This window comes from Camarhynchus parvulus, chromosome 28 (assembly GCF_901933205.1).
Source record: "Camarhynchus parvulus chromosome 28, STF_HiC, whole genome shotgun sequence".
Classification (NCBI taxonomy): domain Eukaryota; kingdom Metazoa; phylum Chordata; class Aves; order Passeriformes; family Thraupidae; genus Camarhynchus; species Camarhynchus parvulus.
Window position 1 is genome coordinate 5,684,126 of NC_044598.1, and position 16,513 is coordinate 5,700,638.

At 44.1% G+C, this 16,513-nt stretch overlaps 1 protein-coding gene across 3 annotated transcripts in view; it reads right to left on the reverse strand.

Annotated features, from left to right (window-relative positions):
• Positions 1 to 2,282: 2,282 nt before the first annotated feature.
• LOC115914230 (excitatory amino acid transporter 4-like) overlaps positions 2,283 to 16,513 on the reverse strand; it is a 37,822-nt gene continuing 23,591 nt past the window's right edge. The window contains exons 3-13 of one of the 3 annotated variants that reach the window (XM_030966640.1): positions 15,170 to 15,427; positions 14,167 to 14,304; positions 13,162 to 13,366; positions 12,283 to 12,325; positions 11,414 to 11,754; positions 8,933 to 9,166; positions 7,712 to 7,906; positions 7,172 to 7,306; positions 5,673 to 5,776; positions 3,456 to 3,482; positions 2,283 to 2,788 (exon numbers count right to left, since the gene is read on the reverse strand). In XM_030966640.1, the coding sequence (XP_030822500.1) occupies positions 3,478 to 3,482; positions 5,673 to 5,776; positions 7,172 to 7,306; positions 7,712 to 7,906; positions 8,933 to 9,166; positions 11,414 to 11,754; positions 12,283 to 12,325; positions 13,162 to 13,366; positions 14,167 to 14,304; positions 15,170 to 15,383 (1,614 nt within the window). In that variant the 5' untranslated portion in view covers positions 15,384 to 15,427 and the 3' untranslated portion in view covers positions 2,283 to 2,788; positions 3,456 to 3,477. Of the gene's footprint in view, positions 2,789 to 3,455; positions 3,483 to 5,563; positions 5,777 to 7,171; positions 7,307 to 7,711; positions 7,907 to 8,932; positions 9,167 to 11,413; positions 11,755 to 12,282; positions 12,326 to 13,161; positions 13,367 to 14,166; positions 14,305 to 15,169; positions 15,428 to 16,513 lie in introns of those variants that run through there. The other 2 variants (XM_030966639.1, XM_030966638.1) reach the window with 2 other exon arrangements.

Here is a 16,513-nt window from a genome sequence, read left to right on the forward strand (position 1 = left end):
ACCTCACCAGGCCAGGACAGGCAGGGGCACAGCAGTGGCTCGGGTTCAACCCAGGCACCGGCAGAGCCCTTAGGTCCTTCTCCGCAGAGCTGCTCCTCAGCAGTTTGGCCCTCGTGTGTCCTGGTGCCTGAGGTTATTCCTCCCCAGGTATGGGACATTGCATTTTTTTTTCACTGAACTTCCTGATATTCCTGTCAGCCCATATTTCCATCCAGTTGAAAGATTAAATTAATTTTAAAGATTCAAAGGAGCCTTGAGACTTGTCTCATTGGTATTTGGTGAAAAGACAATAGGCAATGGGCACACATTGAAAGACACGAAATTCTATTTAAACAAATAAAAGCATTTTTACAATGGGGGTGATTGAGTGCTGCAACAATGTGTGGAACGTGCATCCTTGGGGATGTTCAAAATCCAATCAGACAAAGTCCTGAGCAGCCTGCACAAGTTGCTTCTGCTCTGAGCAGAGGGGTTTGCACTGGGGATCTTCAGAGATGCCTCAGCCAAGCTGCTGCTACCACACAGGAGTCTGCATGGCTGGCGGGGCAGGAGGGGTGCGCTAGATTGCACATGTATCCCAAGAGGACTATTAGGCCTTAATGGCCCTGAGCAACCTCCCTTGGGACCCACACCTCAGACCTGCTCAAAACTTGCTGTTGTCTTATGGTCTGACTTCTGAGTCTGTGCTGTTGCCTTTCTTGGGTGCTGTGGGACTGAGGATGCCCTTTCCCCAGCATCCCTGTTATTCAGCTTGATTCCTGTCCCTTAGGGAACAGAAAACAAGAACCAGGGATCTCAAAAGGAGAACAAACAGCTTTCACTTTCTGCAGATGCTATGCCATTAATGCAACATTTTAGCAAGTAATGAAAAACCATTATTGTTTAAGCCTCTGAGATGGAACTATGTGCCTATGTGCTGTTTGGTGCAGATGAAGCAAACCTCATGTAGCTTTGTCAGTTTATGGACATATGCCAAAGATGGTATCAAAGAAGAAGCTTTAGGGAAAGGCCTTGTCAAAATCTGAGATTGATATTTGACCCATGAGGTAGGCACATGGAGATAAGAAAGTATAATACATCATGCGAAAAGTCATGTCTCTGACTTTGGAAGGTCACAGTACTGAGGAAAAAAAAAATGGAAAAGTATTGTGGAAAAAATTCCCTTTATTTTTCAAATGTGGAAACTATCTGTATTAAGACTGAAAATAACAGCATGAAGAAAAAGCCCTCAGGAATTAACAGAGTCAAATTGCACGAATGCCATGAACACACTGTACAGTACTGATTTCCAGTTCTTCTTTGGGCAGAGCAGAAAGACATACAATTTCAGGTCAGTTTTCATGGGCAGCTCTTACTCCTGGAGCAATGTGCAACATGCATAAAGTGACATGTGGCCTAACAGAAAATCCATATTCTTCCTGGATTTTCTTTCTTCAAATTAGTATTGAAAAGGTATGTCCTTATCCAAGAGCTACTTGTGTATTTTAGCATTCAGATAGCTCTCTGTTTCATCCCATCTGTAACCATTAGGAAGAGATCTGTTTGCAAATAGGAGAAACTTAGAAAGTTTCTGCAAGTAGAAGCAGCAGGACTGCAGTAAAGAGTGTATAAGCTCACAAATATCTGGTAATTTTAAAAGACAGTGGATAAAATTATAAAAAACCTTTCAATTATCCAGTTTTGAAGGCTGAGTTAGTACAAGGTCAGCACTGGATTTGGAAGAAGTACAAATACTTTAGTATTCTTGACTGAGCTCTGAAAGCTTGGCCTTTGCCAAGACTGATGCAGTGTCAATGGGGGTCTTTGGGATGTGTACAGACAAGGACACAGTGGAGAGTTTTTTCTATACATTGAGAAGTTCTCATTTCATCACCAGAAGGTACAAGTCTAAATTGGCATGCATTGAGCTCCTTTCTGGGAAATCTGGCTTTGAAAGACTCATTTCTGGAATGAAGTAGAACAGCCTTAGGGTTTTTTTTAAAGTACGGGGTTAAATGAGTAAATCCAGGTGGGCACCAAAATGAAATATGACTATAGTATTGGCTTTCCTTCTTGGATTAATAACAAAAAATTTGGTTCTATGTATACATATGCTTGCACACACAGACCTCTTCCATATATATCTATAGATATATATGTAAGTATATGCAAATTTCTGACAATATTTTGATGTTCAGGTACTGTAAACAGATAATTCCAATCATAATCTGCTTAACAGCATGGGTAAACACCACAGCTAAGAGCTATAAACTGAATTCTGAAATTCCCAAAGGAATAGTGGTTTGCATTGTTGGAAAATGAGGCATCTACTTGTTTGCGCTCTGTTAATCTTGTGTGGAAAGCAGGAAATCACAAATGACAAGGCTTGGTGCATACTGCTTTGTGGGAACATCTGTGAGCATGTGGATGCAATGTGGTATGGAGAGTCCCTTTTGTGATATGTGTACATGTCTGCTAACAGGAACTGAAAACAGGTTAGACTCCTGCTGAGTTTTATTAAAGTATCATTAGAATTGTTTCAGATAGCTTTTAGAAATGATTGGGTTGGAAAAACCCTTTGTGATATCTCTAAGCCACAAAGCACGTGCATATATTATAAAGCCAGAAGGGACCCTTATGACCATCTAGTCTGTGTAACCCAAGCCATAGGACTTCCCAGAATTCATTCCCATTTGAGCTAGAATCCAATCCAACAATCTTCTGATTCATCCTTCAGTTTGCCCTTTTTATACAGGAAGTCACTTCAAGATTAGAATTCAATGTTTTCTTGAAAAGTTGGACAAGTAGTCTGAAAAAAAAAAAAAAGAAAACCAAGAAGCAGTTCAATATGGACAACTTGAAATTACTATACTTTAGTAGTAATAATTAACTGCACAAACACAAGTTGGGAAGTTGCTTGATAGGCAGCAGTCCTGTTTAATATGATGTGGGAATTATCATGTATTACCACTGGACTAGGGTCAATGCTATCATGCTATTGTTAAAAAATAAAGCACTTCATTGGGTTTTATAAGCAGGTCTGTTCTTTATGAAGGTTTAGACTCGTCAGCTGAGCAGTTATTGATAAGCTAGTGCTGTCTTAGCTCACTATAGATACAAGCTGATGCAGTGTATCTGAAAACTCTTTGATTAAGATCCAGTCCTCAGACAGAGCCATCTCATCAAAGTAAGAGTCTAACCTTGCTAAGAGTTAGAATAAGATGAACAGACTTGAGTTTGCTATATGTATGCATCAGGGGCAGTTATCCTGATCAGCCGATGCATAGCCTGGTAACAAACATGGTAACGTGAGTCCAAGGTCTAAATCTTATGGACAGGAAATATTCTTTCCTCAGTGCTCAGTAATAATAAATCTTTAGTTGGATTGTTGCGTCAAATTTTAGTCATTCCACTTCAAGAAAGATGTAGAACAGCAAGGAGAATGTCCAGAGGAGAGGAACATGAATGATTATTACCTGTGATATATACGGGATCTGTTTAGTCTAGAAAGGAGAAGAGCAGACATTATAAAAGTATTCAAACAAGATTTTAAAAAGTGCTACAAAGAGAAGGGTAATCATTTGTTATCCAGCTCACTTGCCTCCTGCTAGAGTAGATCTCTTGTCAAAATTAGCAACCTGCTTTCCACAGTCAGCAAACAACTTGCTGCCTTACAGTCAGCAGTGGAGCTAGCCACTGCTAAACAGAGCTACCACACACTTCTAGTTACCCTGTTCTGCTACCAGTCTTACAGGAAAGAGATGCATTTGTGCATTTATCTCAGGTTCCAAATAATTGTCCAGTCCATAAAAAGAGAATACTCTGCCTACAGGATGTGGAATGTAGCAGCACCAGTATATAACCCTGCAGTTTCTGAACAACTTAAAAGAGCCTCATGATCTGGCATTGAACATTTCAAGAAATGTGTTTGAGGAAGCTTTCTTAGTGCTGGTGATGGCAGCATGGGCAGGTGTGCAGTTGTGATTGGCAAACTTGACTCCGGCAATGCTCTGAGGTCTTCCTTCCACAATGTGCACCTCTGAGTGTATTATTATGGCTGGGTATGAAAAACATCAGTGTGTAAAGCCAGGGTAGAGGGGTGTAAGTGACATAGTGGGTTGGGAATAATGAGCAGATCTCAAGTGAAACTGGCCAGTTTAGATAGTACCTCTATGCGTCAGGAGGCTGCTCACTGCTATTTCTGCTCTTAGCCATTGTCAAAAACAGGACAGCTATAATGCAGCAGCCCCCACACTGTGGATCCTTAACATCTTCCTGGTTAAGTTACAGACATTCATTTTTCTGGATGTTCATGGACCTGGATGTTATGGAACAAGTCCTAGTGGTCCTCTTCACTGATGTGAGAAATACCAGCTGTATTCCTGGCCATGCCAGGGAAGGAGGAGAGAGCATGGATGAAACAGGTCCCTACTTATATCTTTAGACTCTGAGATGTTATGGATGTAATTTGGGCTTATGTCCAAGTGTGTTAAACAGAAGCTGAATTCCATTTGGTAGGAATTGAAAAATATATCCTGAATTTTTAAGTCTGGGATCTGGCAAACCTGTGCAAGTGCTAAGTGATTTGTCTCTGCCTATAAAAGATAAGGATCTGTAGAAAGATAGAGGTGTTTGAAAGCACATTCTAAAGCAATGTGACTGAGGAGAAGTCACTTCTGAAAATAGGCAGAGATGACCACAGAAATAATTTCCTTAGGAATCCTGTGATAAGGAGTGAAACTTTTTCTGAGCAAATCTTGCATAGAAGGGAGTAATTCCTGGCATGGATGTACCACCATGATGGGCAAATTGTTCTTAAACTTTGTGTTTCCCCTCCTGGTTTCAGTAGGATGAGAAGAGATTGCTAAAGAGAAATTAAGTTAACTGGGTTTTGGCAGAGCTTGGTAGAGGGGAGAGCTGTTTCAAGACTGAATAATGGATATAATAGATTTTGTAACTGTTTGCTTCTTTCACAATCCTTCAGGATCTTCCACTAATGAGAAGCCTATTGATCCCTATTGGTGCTACTAGCCAGCTGTCCCATCTGTATGATCCCACATTCCTTCAGGAAGTGGGTGACTCTAGTATCTGCAACCAAACAGGCTGCCAGTGGAGTTCTCAGGAAGCATCAAGTGCATATCTGCGCAAACACCAAGACTGTGAGCAAGGAGGTAAATGCTAAAAGCTTATTTGGGCAAAGGTACTAACCAATTGAAGACTTTGGAGCTGTATCTTGCAGGACAGAATTACAGCAACATTTTGGTGCCAGTCCACAGATGGTGGTGTTCCCAACTCATCTGGCTACCTAGTTCAGAAAAAAAGGAGCTCCTAGTCCAGCTCCTTCACTAGGTCTTCCTTACTCTGGTCTAACTATTGGGCCTCATAAGAATGACTAAATCAGGCTTTCTTTGCACTTTAATTTTCTCCTTTTTAATGCCAGTCAGAAATAAGAGAGCAACAGGATTAGGGAAGACTGCATATGGCAGAGGCGATAGAAAAGTGAGCGTCTTGCACAATGGATCTTTCTCTGTCCTCCACTCTGGACTTCTGTTTCATTAATGCTTTTTACAGCATTAATCTGCTCTCTGCTGCCCGATTTCACAGTGCTGTCTCCCTTCTGGAGTGCCTGTGGGTGTCATTCTGTGGGCAAACCAGGTGGGAGAGCTGTTCTTTCTCCTGTATCCCAGAATTACCAAGTTCGCAGTCTTGCGCATCCAGCTCATGCCGGGAGAGATGCTCCACAATGCCAGCCCCCAGAGAATCCCCCAGGACATTTGTAGTCGTTCTAAGGCGGTCCCTGAAAAATCAGAGAGAAAAACAAAATAGGTTCATAGTAGCAGCTAAGAGGATGAAGATTATTTCAAGAAACATCTTCAGTGAAAATTTTTCTAAGTCATTCTAATAATGGATACTTCAACACTGACAGGAAAATTACTCCCAGAGAGCCTTCTTTGATTGACATCCCTTAGCTCAAGCTTCACATTCATTCCCATTTTATTGGATTCCCAATTTATTAATGAAAAGTTTTGGATTTGACACAAATTAAGATGAAGGTTGCTGTGTTTATACATGGACTCTCCAAAAGCCTTGCTGCAGACTCAGATGGCCTCAACACATCTGTTTAACTTAAGCTGCATTTTGTTTTACGAAAAGTGCTGAAATTCTGGTGCAATCCTCTGACAGCACTGCTGTGGACACAGATTTCCTCAGCATGGACAGCATGGGGTACGACAAGGCACCAGATTCTTTGTGCAAAACAGCACATATAAAGGACCCTTTGCAATGAGATATTCTCCACAACCACAACAGTATGTCAGAGCTGCTGAAGCTGTCACCAGTCCAGCATCCCATCACATCCTTCAGTAGTAACAGCGGAGCCTGATTGAAATTATCTACTCTGAGTAAGCACAAGAAGTAACCTGGCTTATTAGGAGGCAGGGCTCTTCCCAGCCAAGTCTGTTCTTATGCACAATCCACAGGAGAAGTGAAGGTGTTCTGCAGAACTGTTTCCAACTGGTCAGCCATGGCTGGGAGCAGAGTTTGGCTGCTTTGGCTACAAACCAACAGTACAAGATACAGAAGAACAAAGGAGAACACTGACAGTATCCATCTGTCAGGATTTTGGTGTTTGAGAAGACAGAGAGGTGGGACTGTGCACAAATGCATTCTTCAATATGGTTCCTAAGAGCACTCCCATAAAATCACTTGTCCCAAGTGATTTTATTTAAAAGGGAAAGAAAACTGGAATATAGAAATGTGGCTGACTAACTGCACCCATGTTAACACTCTTCAACTTTGTACAGCCCAGTTTCATCCCTCTTTCAATGTTTGGTAACCCAGAACTATCATTCTGTAGTGTGGATTTGCTTATTATTGGCCCAGCTTTTCCCTATGACTCTGCAAATGATTTCTGGATGCATTTTAAATAAAACAAATGGAGGACATTCTGTTTGGTCCCCAGGCTGATCAGCAAGTGACCTCTGATGCCTTGAGTCACTGAAGCATATGGCAAAGACTCCAGCATGGGCAGAGAGGGCTACTGTGCAAATGTCTCAGGGATACAGGTGCGTTTTAACCTTAATGGTTCAAGTTAGTGAGTGTGCTTTTAGCAGAGACATTGGGAATACAGATGATGTCTGTAAGCACTGTCAGGAATTCACAGACGCGCATGCCTGCTGAGCAAGGAACTTACAGAAACCAGTCCACAGCGATGATCAGTGTAATGTCTTCAGTAGGCAGCCCCACTGATGTCAGCACTATAACCATTGTCACCAGTCCTGCCTGGGGAATACCTGCGGCTCCGATGCTGGCTGCTGTGGCAGTGATGCTGGAGAGAAAGGGAAGAAAAGAGCTGGTCGCCTTTGCAGAAATGTCAGGAATTAGCTCAAACTCATCATTGTCTTGGCAGCCTTTCTGCCCCGGTCACCAGAAGGATAGTGACACATGGGACATCAACATAATGCCAGGCTGCCCCTGCCAGACACCCCCTCATAAAAGACTGCACACCACAGCTTTTCCTAAGACCTGGACGTGTGAGAAGGGCTCAAGTGGAGCCTCAAAGACATGGTGTCCACATGTGCTTTGACACCTGGATCTGTAGTATAACCCTTCTTTCCCATACTTTTTTTTTCCTTTTCGTCTCTTCTGAGCAAAAGAGGAACCTGATCACACCTCAGATAAGCCAACAAAACTGAAACCCTTTCTGTAGTCCCAAAACTCTTTCAAAAGTCACCTTATTGTGATGATTTGCCCAAAGTCAAGTTCATAGTTGTTGACTTGTGCAATGAAGATGGCTGCAAGGGCCTCGTACAGAGCAGTGCCGTCCATGTTAATTGTGGCTCCCACAGGCAGCACAAACCTTGTGATGCGCCTGTCCACACCATTGTTTTCTTCCAGGCACCTGAAGGTTATGGGCAGAGTCGCTGAGCTGAAAGGAATTTACAAAACCACATGAATTGCATGTATGCCGACTTTGGAAGAAGGACTAAGCCTCTGCCTGGTTTATGACTTTACCTGCCTGCTTTTTCACCCTGCCATGTGAGCCAGAGGCCTGAAGCTGCTAGAAGACAGTCTAAGCAAGGCTTCCTCAGATATGATGCATGCTGCAGTTACACATTCTGACATGGGTGTTGGGACAGGGGCTGTATAACCCTGAGGCTGATGATGCTGGTATAACACCAAAAAAGGAGGATTCAGGGTACATAGGGCAGAGTGTCAAGACCAGAACTCCTTTTTCTGCTGTTAAAAATACTTAAGCCCTTTCTCATCCCTCTCAGTCCATAAGACAAGAATGATACATGTTTGAGAATATATCTTGCAGAGAAAGCAAAGAACTATTTCTGAAAGAGAACATGAGCAGGAAAAATGCTGTGTGTTTTAGTATGAGAATGTATGAGGAAGAGCCTGCTGTGTGCTTGCCAGGACACCAATATAACAAGAAACATAGCACTTAGTGAAATAAGTTACCTACCATTCCTTGCTTTGGCTGTGCAACATGGCAATGTGAGTCACTGAACATACTGGTGTTGATGCCTTTGCCCAGGTCTCTGGGAAGTTAATGACAGCTGCATACAGTCTGTGTGCCTGAGAGAGACAGGCGTGAAAATATCTGCAAGTACATGTGTGTGAGAGGTATGTGCATGTGGAATAATACTGTGATTCAGCAGGATATTTGTCCTGAGCTCAGTATTTCAGAGGTAAGCAAATTCACCCTCATGTTGGGTCAGGAGGAATATGGCCATTCACTGATGGTCAAAGCTGGTCATGTGAGTAGGGCTCCGGAGCAGGGCAGTGGGAACCTTCCCATTCCCAAACGAGTTTGGCTAGTTCACAGCAAAAAGCTGCTAGTGCTAGAAATTATGAGACCACAGTGTTGCATTGAGAGCAATGGAGTGCTGAGATGTAGTATCTACATAGTATCAGCCCAGACCCCACTCCTACAGAGCCATCATACCTGGAGGAGGTGCCCAGGGCTGTGATGAGAGCCTGCAGGAGCCCTGCAATGAACACCCAGGGGTTTCGGTGAGTGACAATGAAGTAGAGCAGAGGCAGGATGCAAAGGGCATGAATGAGGAGTCCAACGATGACAGTGAGTGTGTACATCCCCAGCTGGCCTCCCATCACTGCTAGGTCATCCATCTCCAGGATTTTGCCCGCAATTAAAAACATGATCCCAACTGGAGCATACCTGTGACAGAAACACAAGGTCGATGGTCAGGACTGGCTCCCACACTTTCACACCAGATTTAACACATGCTGTCTGGATAAATCCCCAATAAGCCAGCATACCATAAGTGCTCACTGAGTCTAATCACTGGATTACACTGCTGGTTTCTTTTCTAGAAACCTGGAGAGAGCTGGGACTTGTTTATCCCATGGTCAAAAATTAGCTCTTGGTGCATGCCTGGAGACCTCAGCACTCTGTTTTGCACACAGCATGGGCAGTGGTGGTTTCCTCCTCCTTTTGGGTTTTCTACATTTCTACAACACTCTTTCTAGAATTGATAAGGAAGATTATGTAGAGAAACCTTCAGAGTCCCTTCCTCTCCTAACAGAGCTTGGGCTGACCATATTTTTTTTTTCCTGAGAGGCACAGGAAAGTACAAGAGAAACGGGATCAGGGAGTAAAAGCAAGAGTATCCTATAGGCTCTGGGATATCAGCCTTGCTATCTTCAGATGCTCACATTTAGGGAATATGAACATCTAAGGATTCCAGATCTGGTGTAACAAGGACTGGACACACCAACACCTGTAAAAACAGTCATGGCTCATATAAAACCCCATTTTGAGGTATCCCGCTATCTTTTCCATTCCTCGTGTCTTTTTCCCCCTGTCCATAACAACGCAGCTGACAAGCAGCACTGAGATTCCACAGAAAAGAAGACATAAGTCAGATATGGAGAGAATCATGGGCACTAATATAATAATCAGACCAAAGAAAATTCCAGCTCCATGGCCACATCTCTCAGGGCTGGGACTCTGCAGCTCAAGAGCTCACATGCATCTCATGCACAAGGCTCAGAGTTCCACATGCCAAACTGCAGCTTAGCTTGGGAAGTTTGGAAAAGTTTCAGGAAAGGATTTAATAAATATTTCATTTCCTCTGATGTTCCTGTTAGAACACATCCTTGGCTGCAGCCAGTGATCAGATCTCCCCAGGAAAAACAAGCTCCTGGGAGATGGTCTGCAGAGTGTGGCTACTGGAAGGCATGCACAGGCAGTGTCCCAAGTGTAATCAATGCTCTATACATAAACACCCTGCCTTCCTTCATCTAAAGGGAGGTTTAAGGAGGGGTGTTGAAGGTCTCTGGAGCAGTGTGCATGTCTATTTGTTCCACTGTTCTCATGCTCTCGCTTCTGTGCCCCCAGGCAAGTCTTACCTGTTCTTAGGAAAGCAAAGCCCCAAATTCTGGTTCAGACATGGAGTAAAGGGTCCCAGGGGCATGGGCTTCCCAACATCTCCTATGAGCTCAGGGATATTCTTCCCCTTTATGCCTTTTTCTGTAACACCTGTCCTGCTGTGCTCAGGACTTTACTTTGAGATACAAGGCTGTGACTTATAAGACTTAGAAGACTTCCAAGGAAAGGAAGCTGGAGTGATCTAAAATAGGAGAGGGTGTCAGGCTGACAGTTTTCTTCCCTGTCAGACATTTGCACATATTCTGCCAAAGCCGCATCTGTCCTATTTTGCAGTACCTGACAAAAGTTTGAGCCCTAACTGGGTAAAAAGCTTAAAATAACAATATTTGGTAAAATGCTGTTTTCTAGAGTAGTCTTGTCTCAGCAATGCCTTGTTTGTCTGCACCATGTGTCATAGGCAGCCTTACACAGAAAGCAATGAGCCGCTGAGCTCCAGAGGAGTCATAATCTGGGAAGGATCTGAAAGGCAGTAACTTTGAGCTGATCCTCTCAACCCAGCTCAGCTCTCAGAGCTATTGCATTACTGCATACAGCTGCCACCCTGAAGCAGGAAAGGGGCAAAGGATTACTGTGATTCATAGCTAAGTCAGACTCCTGGAACACAGCTGGAAGGAAAGCTTTTGGTGAGAAAGCCCCACACCCTACTCCTGTTGGTAAGGCTAAGAGATCTTCCACTCCAGATCTCTGGTCTTCCAAGGATGTTTCCAGAAGCGTCAAGAAAAGCAAGTCCTGGTGTACCTGATATTTCTAAGGTAAAGACAACAACAACAACAACAACAACAACAACAACAACAACAACAACAACAACAACAACAACAACAAAAAAACAGGAAATGAAATGTGAACAAATATCCCATCCAGACTTTTCCCTCCAGCCTGATGGAGCCAAAGTAGAGCTGTGCCCATCTGCTTTTCCTGTCTTGTGCATGAAATCCTTAAAGCTACCCCACTTCTCATCATGTCAATAGAAACTGCACCTGCAGACCTCCTGCTCCAACCGGCCGTGCTCCTCACCAGATGATAATGGCCACCAGCCTCATGATGGCTTCGTTGAGGCAGTTAAAGAACTCCCGCAGGGCCCGTCCCTTCTGCTTCATGCTGCCGATCATCAAACCGAAGCACATGGAGAACACTACCAGCCCCAGCGCGTTCACCCCATTGGCTGAGCCTGGGATGGGAATGACTTCTTCAAAGGTCAGCACCTCGGAGATGGTTCCCAGGGCATGAGTGACATTCTCCATGATGCTGGTGAAATTCTCAGGCACAGGGATCTGAGTGGTTGCCACACCTGCTGTGGCATTGCTGCTGTGGAGGATGGTTCTGGTGAAGACCCTGGTGCTGTACTGAGTCTTGTACTGAAAAGACACAGATTATCAAATGCACTCACAGGCTCCAGTTCAGATGATCAGGACACATACTGGGCTCTTATATGCTTTGCCTGCTCTCAAGGTCCCCAGTTTAGTGCTTTCACCAGAAAGGTCAGAAAGTTCATAGAGCAGAAGGTCAAAAGAGACCATCACAGCATCTCATGTCGCTAGGACTGAGAGATTCTGGCTTCTCTGATAACCTTTTGTGCTGCTTCTAAGGGCACTAGCACTGCAGAAGAGATAGATTCTTGGAGAATCTATTCCATATCACTGCCAGCCCAAGCTTGCAACCCGAGATCATGCAAACCCTTCCTGCCTCTGTGGGATAGGAGGGAGGTTGAAGCCCCCATGTACAGACAGTTTGAAAAGCTTGCATGGGGGATGCTATAATACAGACTAACGTTTGCAGTGCCTCCTGCAGCAGTCAGACCTGCGGAATAAAGTGCTATTCCATCCCTCAGAGAAGTAGACAGGACCATGGTCCAGGGTACAAGGTGCAAATATGAGATTTCATACCTGTTTGAAGCAGGCTTCTACCAGGTTGGGTGGGAACATATTCCTACAGTAGATAAAACAAAGAAAGAGTTATTGTCCTGTTGAACTAGGAAGAAAACATGGTCTTCCTGGCCAACTTCTTTGTCCTGGAGCAATGTCTGAGGTCACAACTTTCACAATGTCCACTTAAGCCCTTTTGGTCTGACTGACAGAAGAAGGGAATATGCTGATCTTGCAACTTGTCAGACTTCCACTACATGTTTTCAGACTCCAGAAGGTTATTCAGGTATGTGGAAAGAGATGACACACATACTGCCCTGGGATATAGGTACATTGTAAAACCATCATCAAACCCAACCGAACCTTGAAACAATACCATACTACAATGATTAATACACTGCCTTGCTCTCAGCCTCACCTCTACAGCTGTCATGTGAGTTCTCTGTTATCCTGTTATCTCCAAAAACCACTTGACATGGTACAGCTTTGCAATTCACTGAGTAAGGTCACAGCAAGGGAAGAAAAGACAATGTCTTGGGAACCACTTCCTTGATTTCCTTTGTCATTAAAGATGGATATTTGGAGTAGCCTTTGCCGGGTGAATTTCTGAAACCTAGGTAGCCCACTGATGGTTTTAATTTCTTGTTTTGTGGAGCACACCATGACCTCTTACATTAATACCTCTGGAGAAGGGCTGGATTCCAGGCCAAGTACTCAGTCTCAGAGTGGCAAAGCCAGTTAGCTAGACTAAACTAGAAATACTAGGCTTGCCAAGACTCAGCCTTTAACCTCTTTCCCTAAGACTGTATGTTTAAAGCTGTGATACTTCAAAAGGATGCTCCATGAAGGAATGTAATCTCACTGATATGGTCTCAACATGAGACCATCTTGTTTACCTACCTCACCAAGTCCATGAAGGCATCTGTGGTCTGCACCTGCTCAATTCTGCCTTCCCTGTGAAGTTTGTCCTTAGATCCTTTTCCTGGGTGTATGATGATCACCATGAAGATGCCAATGAAGACAGCTATGATTGTGGTCACCATGTAGTAGATGATAGCCCGCATCCCCATCTTCCCTGAGACTCTGCTGTCCAGTGAGGCCATTCCTGGGGTGTCACACAGAGAGACAATGTGAGGAAGCCTATCATCTTAGAGAGAAAAGGAAAGCTTGAGGAAGATTCAAAGGATGCAAGGCTCATGCATGATTTGGACAGGGAACTAGGGTTTCTAGGAAGCACAGCCTACAAGGAACAGAATTTGGAGTTCCAGGGTGAGGTTCATATGGAAGAATGTGGCTTGTGGTCCTGAAGAAGCATAGCACTGGTGGATCTTAGTCTGCATTTGGGAATGTAGCAATTTTCTTTTACAGCTCTCAGAAGGGAAATTACCCCCTCCTAGTACACTGGGCCTTTCAATCCCTAATGGTGGGAGGTTTCAGCAGGTGGAACACCTTGCAATCCCTACTGCTGTCTGAAAACTTGTCTCTCATGTCTTACTTCAGGATCTGGGTGAAACAAGCCCTCCAGTCGGCGATCAAATTCAATCCTTTTCGACTAACAAAAATTAACCTTCTCTAGGTTGGAGAAAACCTGAAATTTACTTGGGCAACAATCTTGGAGCCATTTGAGGTTATGTAGGATTAAATCCTTGTTAGTGCTGGGCGTTGGAACCACTGCATTGTGTTCTCCCCAGTCTTCTGAGAAAGCAGAAGTTCTTCTGCTTCTCTGCACTACTACTGAGCTGGCAGGGGTCTCAGTGTGGATCATGTTCCCTATGGCTGTAGATTCAGGCTCATCACTACTAGCCAAGCTAATCCAAGCACCTCCAGCTGAGTCATGAAGAGGTACCCGAACAACAGCTTTGCTGACCATTGTCTGGACTGAAAGCAGCAGAAAGTACTTCTCACCTGTAATCAAGCTAGAGACAATGAGAGGAAGAACCAGCATCTGGAGCATACGCATCAGCAGCTCGCCAGGGAAGGAGAAATACTTGATCTGGCGATAGGTCAGCTGGTAGGGCCGGAGGGAGAAGGCCAGGATAATTCCTGTGGATCAGCAAGGGATGAGAATGGAAGTGGCACAGTGTGATCCAGTGGTCTGTCCCTCAGTCCTACAATGTGGTTTTTCTCTTCTCATTTACTCTCAGTTGCTCTTCTTTACAAAGGAACAAATGCTCATTTTCCAAAAGGCTATCATCCAGTTTTTATTATATATTCGCTCTCTCTCTCTGACATATTTATGTGCAGAGGGGTCTTGTGCGAAAGCACAGGTCTCCTTGTTCCCTACTGCTCTTGCTCTATTGCTCTTCTGGAGTCTGTTCCCAGGAAGCTCATTAATACAAAATGCTGTGATGAGAGATATGATCTTACAGACTAAAATAATTGTGACTATATGGTTCAGATTCTTTGTCTACCCACCTCTTAAAGCTGAGTTCAGCCAGTTAGAGTCATGTAGCCTGGATCAAAAGCTAGAGACAACCTGCTATCTGCTAAGCAGATTTGGTTTGCATTGTATCACGGCCATTTGCAGCATTTCTGGTCCTGTCAGGCTATAGCTTTGGGACAAATCTGAAAAGCCCTTGCGCCTACAGCTGCACTCACAAGATGCCTCTGAAGAAACCTGGATGATTTGTACAAGGATTGATTGAGTTGGACCATCAAACTCTTTCCATCATAGAGTGTTTCTATACTGCGCTAGAAAGGATCAACAAGGACTCCCACATACACACTCTCTGTTGGGTCCCTTGATCTTGCACAAAAGTACTCATGATGTGGGCAGCACTTTGAGCTGCCAGCTCATCAGCTTCAACTCCTCAGTCAAATCTCCGTGATAAAATAAAAATCTTCATAAAATAAACAAACATTTCCCCATATTTATAAATGGTGCCTGGTGTTGCCACCAGCTCCATACCTAGTAGGACTGCAGCAATGGTGAAGAGGACGAAGGCATTTCTCCTGAAGAAGCTTTTAGCACTCTCAGCAGTGATGCTGTGCATCCGCTTCTTGGCCCGCGCCGCCCGCTTGTGCACAGCCTGCTGGAACCGCTGCACCCGGCTGTCGGCGTGGAGCCGCTTGGCTGCATCCTCGTTGAGGAACAGGCTGTTGACGTGGCTCTGCTCGCCCATGGTCAGCACAGCTGCTTAGTCCTCCAGACACAGCTCTGCCTAGGCTGGGCAGGGAGAAGTACAGGCAGGAAAGCATAAGCTGTAGCACATCTTGCCTTTGTCTTTAGGTCATTTCCCTGGGGCCTGCTCACAAAGGTTTATTTAAAGTTGATTAATGACCTTCTCTGACCATATGCAAGGAGCAGCCCTTGGTGAAGGGCATGTAAAGGGCTGCCAGGGTCTTGTCACTACTGCTTTGGTGCCTCTAGAGAAGCTCTGGCCCCTATAGCACCCAAGCTGGACTGAAGAGTGTTTTATGTTGGCCTGGGCAACCAGAATGGGCTCCGCAGCCAGCCAGGCCTGTTCAAAGTTTGACCACTTTGGAATGGCATTAATTTTTCTCACCTGGCAATAAACTCTCTTCCCATACACCACTCTTCCAAACAAAACCAAGCAGTAAACAACATTTCTGATGGCCCTCCAAGGTGGACAAGTCCCTACCACAACAACTTTCCCCATGACAGCAATTGGTGCTGGCTGTTTCTGTAGAAAGGAACATTATCCCCTTGCCTTACATGAAGTCTGAGGATAAGACTTTATTTACTGACTTTCCTTTGAAACACAACAGGACTTTCAAGTAGTATCTCTTGTCAAACTCCACTAATGGGATTAACCTGATGTTCTGTCTTGATAAATACTAAGACTGAAATCAAACCTACTCCAAAGAGATAAATAAAGAACCAATTCTGCTCCATTGCCAATTGGCTAAAAGGCCTGGACAGTCTAGTGTACTTTATCTGTTTAGTTTTTACTGTTATTTCTATATCCTCTGAACAGAAGAACAAGGAGGCTGCACAGGCAAATCAGTCCCCTCTAGGGTGCTAGAAGGCACCAGCCACCCAACAGTTCACATAGTGAAGAAGATTATTGCTGGACAATGCAGGTGCCATTTTCCTTTTGTCACTGTGCCTTGACAGATGGAAGGTCTGAAAATTATTCTTATTCCCAGGAATTTGCAAAGGTAATACAAACCTAAATGAAACCAAAGAACAAAGTCATCTTAGCACATCAGCAAGTGCTGGAAAACCTTCTTTGGTGTTGCAAGTCAAATAAGAGCTAGTCCATTTGTAATCCTAAATTTAAATCAAAGA